Source organism: Hypomesus nipponensis, chromosome 1 (genome assembly GCF_054491055.1).
Source record: "Hypomesus nipponensis isolate SF chromosome 1, ASM5449105v1, whole genome shotgun sequence".
Lineage (NCBI taxonomy): Eukaryota > Metazoa > Chordata > Actinopteri > Osmeriformes > Osmeridae > Hypomesus > Hypomesus nipponensis.
Window position 1 is genome coordinate 4,465,001 of NC_140361.1, and position 7,500 is coordinate 4,472,500.

The 7,500-nt window shown below is 50.8% G+C and overlaps 1 protein-coding gene across 1 annotated transcript in view; it reads right to left on the reverse strand.

Annotated features, from left to right (window-relative positions):
* LOC146302113 (uncharacterized) overlaps nucleotides 1–7,500 on the reverse strand; it is a 78,702-nt gene that overhangs the window by 8,004 nt on the left and 63,198 nt on the right. The window contains exons 10-18 of the mRNA XM_084702400.1: nucleotides 5,442–5,513; nucleotides 4,915–5,022; nucleotides 2,671–2,697; nucleotides 2,489–2,515; nucleotides 2,203–2,274; nucleotides 2,014–2,073; nucleotides 1,884–1,928; nucleotides 1,457–1,534; nucleotides 1,209–1,232 (exon numbers count right to left, since the gene is read on the reverse strand). Coding sequence (XP_084558526.1) covers nucleotides 1,209–1,232; nucleotides 1,457–1,534; nucleotides 1,884–1,928; nucleotides 2,014–2,073; nucleotides 2,203–2,274; nucleotides 2,489–2,515; nucleotides 2,671–2,697; nucleotides 4,915–5,022; nucleotides 5,442–5,513 — 513 coding nt within the window. The remainder of the gene's footprint in view (nucleotides 1–1,208; nucleotides 1,233–1,456; nucleotides 1,535–1,883; nucleotides 1,929–2,013; nucleotides 2,074–2,202; nucleotides 2,275–2,488; nucleotides 2,516–2,670; nucleotides 2,698–4,914; nucleotides 5,023–5,441; nucleotides 5,514–7,500) is intronic.

The following is a 7,500-nucleotide window of genomic DNA, read 5'->3' on the forward strand; positions in this document are numbered from 1 at the left end:
ATGGATGATTACAGGAAGTCATCGGGTCTGACCTAAACAGAGTGCTTCTGTCTCATCTTTAAGTGTAATATTGAGGTATGTGGCTTGGCCTTGGCATGGGCCTTTGCGAGGACTTAAATCTAGAACTTTCCGAGCTCACCAGTTCACTGCCATCTTGCAGTAATATGAGATGGGAATCATTCTTTCTAAACCCCTTTCAAGGTTTTTAGTTTGCGGGAAACCATGACAACAAAAATGGTTTACAAGCATCTATTGTTCTACAGGTCCTCAATCATCTGGGAGCGATGATGGTACCACACACTCTTCATCATCCTCATCGTAATCACCACCCACGAGATAAACAAACGATTCAGTTATCTCCCTCAGTCTCTCTACTTCTCCCCTCCCCTGATTCTGGGTTGTGCAACATGAATGCGTTGACAGAAAACAGTACAATGACATGGTTCCTCTCGACCGAGGAGCATCGCACCACTTCAGACACATAAACATGGCATGTAAAGCTGTGGTTACTGCTGCCTGGAGGCCATAACAAACAAAACAACAAGCGGCCAAGCCCAGCTTCAGAGGCTCTGCCTGTCTGAGGGGCTCCATGTGGTGCCCAGTGACATGTAGCCATCTGCTGCAGTACCGAGTCATCCGACACACGCACACGCAGAAGTGGTGGCTGTGTGCGCAAGGGTTAGTCCTGATTGGGCTGTGTGGCCTAGGGTTGGTCCTAGCTGGGCTGTGTGGGCTAGGGTTGGTCCTAGCTGGGCTGTGTGGGCTAGGGTTGGTTCTAGCTGGGCTGTGTGGGCTAGGGTTGGTCCTAGCTGGGCTGTGTGGGCTAGGGTTGGTCTTAGCTGGGCTGTGTGGGCTAGGGTTGGTCCTAGCTGGGCTGTGTGGGCTAGGGTTGGTTCTAGCTGGGCTGTGTGGGCTAGGGTTGGTTCTAGCTGGGCTGTGTGGGCTAGGGTTGGTCCTAGCTGGGCTGTGTGGGCTAGGGTTGGTCCTAGCTGGGCTGCGTGGGGTGGACTCATGTTGGCCTCATGGTGAGAAGAGGGATTTACATCTAATCCTTCAAATGTAATTAGAGGAACACAGACACTCAAGAATTATTACCTAGATTAAGGCGGATTACAGACGCACACACACACTATGTTTTATGATGTGTGTGTGTGTGTGTGCGTGCCTACAGATCACACCAACCAAGCCATGCAGTGCTAACTGTTTACCGAGACACTGATGCTGTGGATGGCCTGTCAGGAGAGAGCAGAGTTAGTCTCCGCGGAGACGCCTCTATGACATCACCTACATACTCTTCTATGACATCACCTTGTTATACATACACACATCTATGACATCACTTCTATGACATGCCTGAATGACGTCCCCTTTGTGGTTGTGATGTCATGACTGTGTAAACCCATGAGCTACAACACTACCACATAGCTCCATGGTCTCCGTGGTGACCTGGGCTCACCTGGAAGGCATCCAGCAGCTTCCCGTTGAAGTCCACTACCTCCGAGGAGCCTGAAGAGCCCTTCTCTCCAGGATGACCCTGGGAGCATCAGAGGGGAGAGAGAGCGGAAGAGAGAGAGAGAGAGAGAGAGAGAGAGAGAGAGAGAGAGAGAGAGAGAGAGAGAGAGAGAGAGAGAGAGAGAGAGAGAGAGAGAGAGAGAGAGAGGAAAAGAGAGAGCGACAGAGACAGACACAGAGAGAGAAAGAAAAGCATTAAGAAAGATGGACAGTGAGGAGAGAGAGAGAGAAAGAGAGAGAGAGAGAGAGAGAGAGAGAGACAGAGAGAGAGAGAGAAAGAGAGAGAAGGGGAAGGGAGGGGAGTAAATTCACTGTGCGCTGATACAGAATCAGAACACCAGTGGAGACTGAAGTCAGAAGGACAAACATACCACGTCTCCTTGTAGTCCTTTCTCTCCCATGTCCCCTTTGTCTCCCTGATAACACACACACACACACACATTTACAGTTGTCCCTCCTGGCACGTGATCAGCTCAGGGCTGGAGTTAACTAGAGACTCACCTTAAAACCAGGGAGTCCATCCATGCCTCGGTCACCCTTTTCTCCTGTACCAGGCTCTCCCTGGAACACACACACCACACACACACACACACACACACACAAACACACACAGGTGTGAGAAAGAATGGCTCTACATCATGTTCATACATAATCAGGAAATAGTGACTGTATGGCTGTCATCCTGTTCACCTTTGACCCTTGGGGACCCTGAGGACCATGGGGGCCCTGTAGGCCGAGGTGTCCCATCTCTCCATCCTCACCCTGCAAACACACACATCATGTAGCATCATGTAGCATCATGTAGCATCATGTAGCATTATGAAGCATCATGTAGCATCATGTAGCATCATGAAGCATCATGTAGCATCATGTAGCATCATGTAGCATCATGTAGCATCATGGAGCATTATGAAGCATTATGTAGCGTTATGTAGCAGTGTGCTGTGTGTGGAGGAAAGATCTGAAAGCATCTTACCGGCTTCCCAGGAGCACCTTGTGGGCCCTACAACAGACACACAGACACATGATCAGCTTGATCAATACAACTACATTTCCCTACATGACTCGCAACCAAATGATGTCATCACTCGTAAAGGAAAGACTGACCAATCACAGGCCATCATGGTAATCAGGACACACCAACAGTGTTACACTCACCTCAATGCCGTCACGACCAGGGAAGCCCTGGAAGAGGAACAGATAGCACAGGATTACTCATCCATTCATCTGTTCATCCATTCACCCAGTCAGAGTAACAGTAAGACATGGGGAGTGACCGTCAACTCAGGCACACCAGAGTGCAGTGCTCATATCCTCCACTAGATGTCAGTGTTTCATTAGGTTGTGTGATGAACGCTCTGTCTCTAACAGTGTGTGTGTGTGTGTATGAGTGTGTGTGTACGTGTGTGAGTGAGTGTGTGTGAGTGAGTGTGTAAGAGAGAGAGGGATGATGAGAGGTGAGTTTGATCAGTCTCAGGCTGCAGAACACACAGAGAGTATTCTATTTCTGCTTGCTGGATACTATCCACCTGTTTCTTTGTGAGCATGTGTGTATGTTTATGTGCGTGAATGCATATACATGTGCAGACCTGCATGTGTGTGTGTGTGTGGGGGGGGGGTGCTTCAACATCTGCAGTGAAGTCATCCATTGAGGGGCCAGAAAAGATCTGCCTGGGTTGATGTTGAGCAAGAGAACTTCAACACACACACACACACGCCTCTTATGCCTCTTCATCTACAACTACATGGACAAGTAGTGTATGCTGTAATGTTGTTATAAATACAAGGGTATTGACCTCCTCTCAGGTCATGCTCCTGATAACACTTAGCGGATACTGCATCTTGTGTCTTTCCTCCCCTCTCCACTCCTCTCCTCTCCTCTTTTGTCCTCTCCTCTCCTCTATCCTCCCCTCTCCACTCCCCTCCACTCCCCTCCTCTCCCCTCCCCTGCCCTCCTCTCCTCCACTCTCTCCTTCTGTGTTATGAGGGACTAGGAAGGTGTTATGAGGGACTAAGAGGGTGTAATGAGGAACTATGAGGGTGTTATGAGGAACTAGGAGGGTGTTATGAAGGATGTAGGAGGGTATAACTCAGTGAGGATGGACAGAACAGCACACCTCCTGCTTCGCTGTTCTCGCACTCACACATCTGTCTACAACATGTCCATCTCTCTGGCCATCTACCCCCCTCTCTCCACCCTTCACTCTCTCTCTTTCTCTCTGTCCCCCTCTCTCTAGACCCCTTTCTCTCTCTCTATCCCCCTCCCCCTCCATGCTGTATTGTTGGGTAGTTTTGTTATTGCTTTCATCACACCAGAAAAATGGTTTAAAGAGAATGAGATCAGAGAAAGCCTAAACCTTTCCTTTACTCTCCTGGCCCCTCCAACTCTCCCTCCCTCCTCTTCTCTTCTCTTCCCCCTCCTCTCCCCCCTCTTCTCTTCCTCCTCCTGTCCCCCCCATCTTCTCTTCTTTCTCCTCTCCCCCCTCCTCTTCTCTTCCTCCTCCTGTCCTCAACTGTCCGTCCATCGTTTCCTTTCCTCCTCCTCTCCCATTCCATCTCTATGACGCCTGCACAGAGTTTAGAGCTTGCGACCCTTCGCTTGGATAAACATCTTCACCCCCTGAATTACCCTCCTCTTTTTCCTCTACCCACAACCCCCCGCAACTCCTTCACCCCTCCACCTCCACCCGCCGCTTTGTACCCCTCCCCACCCCCCCAACCCAACCCCCTAACCACAGCTTAAGGCTGTCAGAGTAGCTGAAGAAAGTTCTGGTCTGGAGAACACTGATCAGGAGGAACATCAGCTGCCTGAGGGAGAGGAAAGAGAGAGGAAAGGAGAAGAGAAAAGTGGAGAGGAAAATCAGACACAGGAGAGGAGGAGAGAGGGGAGGAGAGGAGTGTAAAGGAGAGGAGGGTAGAGGAAAGGAGAGGAGGGAGGAGAGAAGAAACGCGTAAAGGAGAGGAGGGTAGAGAAAAAGAGAGGAGAAAAGACTGGACTGGAGAAGAACAAAAAGGAGAGAACCATTGTTTGTGGAGGCAGGCGAACTGCCAGTGAACTTAATGTACGGCCATATCTGTTTCAGGGGCACACAGTGCCATGGCGGGGGCAGGAGGGAGAGGGGCGGAGTAAGAGAGGGGTATGTTGGTTCTGGGGTTTGAGGAGTTGGACCACTTTGTGGCCATTTCTGACAGGACCCAGATGAGGGCCGTGGTGAAGCTGCTATTCTGGGACGGGTTAGGTAAGCCACAGAACACTAGAGGATCCAGGAGGACTGGGACACACACACACACTCACACTCAGACACACACTCTCACATTTACTCACACACACATACACACACACGCACACACACACACACACAGACACACACTCACTCACACAAACACATGTGATCAGCTTACTGGTTCCCCGGAGGGCCCACGGGGCCCGTCCTTGCCTGTGTTCCCTGGAGGGCCTCGGGGTCCTGGGGGCCCCGGGGGGCCTGGGGGCCCAGACTGGCCCTGGTCACCCTGCGGAGAAGAAGAGAGTGTGGGGGGGGGTGGTTGTCACTTTGCATCTTGATAGCTGACAAAGCACAAAAAGTGTGGTTGAGAAACACACACACACCTCCATAAGAGACTAGACTAGAGGACTGAGGGCGCCAGCTGCTAACCCCCTAAGATGGCTGCAATAACCACACTTACACACAAACACTCACAAATGTGATCCCACAAATGCACTAACCACACCTACACAAACACACTAACAAATATGCAGTCACACACAATAGGAGTATTACAGTACGGTACACATACCAGTCCATCACAACAGGCAGAGTGAGTGAGTGAGAGAGAGAGAGATGTGAGAGAAAAGCAGCCGGAAGGGGAAGACGGACGGACGGACGGACGGGGGTTAAAGAAGACGCCATGCCTGAGGAGAGCAGGGCTACCTTCATTAAACGTCTCTGAAAGTTGGACTGGTCACCAGTGATGAAGCCATGATCATAACGAGGAAAGACCATCTGACACAGAGATGGAGGAGAGGAGATGGAAGAGGAGGAGGAGAGAAGGAGGAGTAGGAGGAAGAGGAGAAGAGGAGGATAAGACGAGAGGAGGATGACATGAGAGGAGAGGGACAGAGTGAAGGAGGAGAGGAGGACATGGATAGACAGAGAGAAGGGAGGAAGACAGATACCAGGTCAGTGAGGGGAAGCTGATAGTGTCAAGACTGCTCTACTCTCTGTGGGGAGAGAGAGGAGGAGGAGGAAGAGGAAGAGGAGGAGGAGAGGAAGAAGAGAAAGGAGAGGAAGGAGGGGAAGGAGGGGAAGGACGGCGTGACTCTGGGACGGTCAGAGGTCAGATAGCCAGCGAGCTGAGGAGAGGCGGAGCTATGGACCATCAGGAGGGACAAACCTTGAGGACAATCTGGTTGCTGTGGATACTTGCATGGTAGTGGGCAGGGAGGCCCTGGGGGGTGGGGGGGGCAGAAAGAGGTGAAAACTTGTAGGACCACTTTTCCTACCCAGAATGCATTACTATAAGGACAGTGTTTATTTACATTAGTGTCATGATAAACGATGACAGTCTGAAGAAGAGAGGCAAAGAGAGAGAGAGAGAGAGAGAGAGAGAGAGATGCCAGGCAGGTCATGAGGATTGTGTTAGAAGGCTGTGGCCAGAGTTTCATAGTTGAGGTTTCTCTCTTCACCACAGTCTCCCTCTCTCCCTTTCTCCCTCTCTCTCTCTCTCTCTCTCTCTCTCTCTCTCTCTCTCTCTCTCTCTCTCTCTCTCTCCGTCTTATTCCCTCTGATCCCACCGTGAATGGTCGAGATGCTCTCTCACACACACACACACACACACAAACCTCCCCTACCTATGTCTGGGGGGGAGAAGGAGGAGGGAGGGGGGGGAGAGAGCAAGAGGTGACATTTGTGGTTTGAGGATAAAGAGAGGTAAATAGTGGGACTGGCTGGGGGTAAAGACTTGTCTTCAAAGACTTGTCTTTCGTCACAGTCTACAGCTGAACCTGAACCCAGCCCCTGGAGGGACAGGCCTGGCCAGGAGCCTGTGGAGAAGCAGGGTCTGCACCTAATCTGGTTTGAATGGGTTGAATGCTGACCTTTGAATGTCTCTGGCATGCTATGAGTTTGTGTGAGAAAGAAAGAGAGAGAGAGAGAGACAGTGAGTCTTATTCCCTCTGATCCCACCGTGAATGGTAGAGATGCTCACACATACACACCTCCCCTACCTGTGTGTGTGTGTGTGTGTTCAGGTCTGGCCACTGACACTAGCAGATATAGAGATGGATTAACAGGAAGTGACTTGGTGACAGTGATGCATGACCACTTCTTGTGTCTCCTTTAAGCTCCTCCTCTTATCCTGGTGGAAAGGTCAGAGGTCATTGGGGTGCTGACGATCACTAATATGTCCTCATTTGCTCTTTGAACCCAACTAGCCCGGAGGTCTGAGTGATCATTCATTTAAACTGTCCGACGCTCTTGAATGGCTGACCTGCATTACCTCATCTGTCAGCTGACAGCCCTCAGCCAATCAGGCACCACAGGCAGTTGGGTTTGTTATGAACCAGGCTGCTGGGTCTCCAAGCAACAATCAGAGGTTGGTGTGTGTGAGTGCATGTTCAATACCCTGACTTCAGAACCACATAGCTATCCAGGCACATAACAGCATCCTTCAATTTTTCCAAACACAATATTGACTCTCTCGCCACGAAGATTAGACAGCTATCTCCAGCAGTGAGGCAGTGCGTGTGAGTGTATGTGTGTGTGTGTGTGTGTGTGTGAGAGAGAGAGAGAGAGTGTGTGTGTAGCAGCAGGTCTGCCGGGATCCCAGCGCTCATGCCCTGGCAGACAGCAGGAATGAGCAGAACACCGAGACCACCTCGTAAATACGACTCGACCAGGCAGAACTGTCTAAACGGGTCTCTGTTTGGAAAGCAGCGGTGTCCTTGGTCCTGGTTCTGGTTCTGGTTCCACAGAACATCTATCATCATCC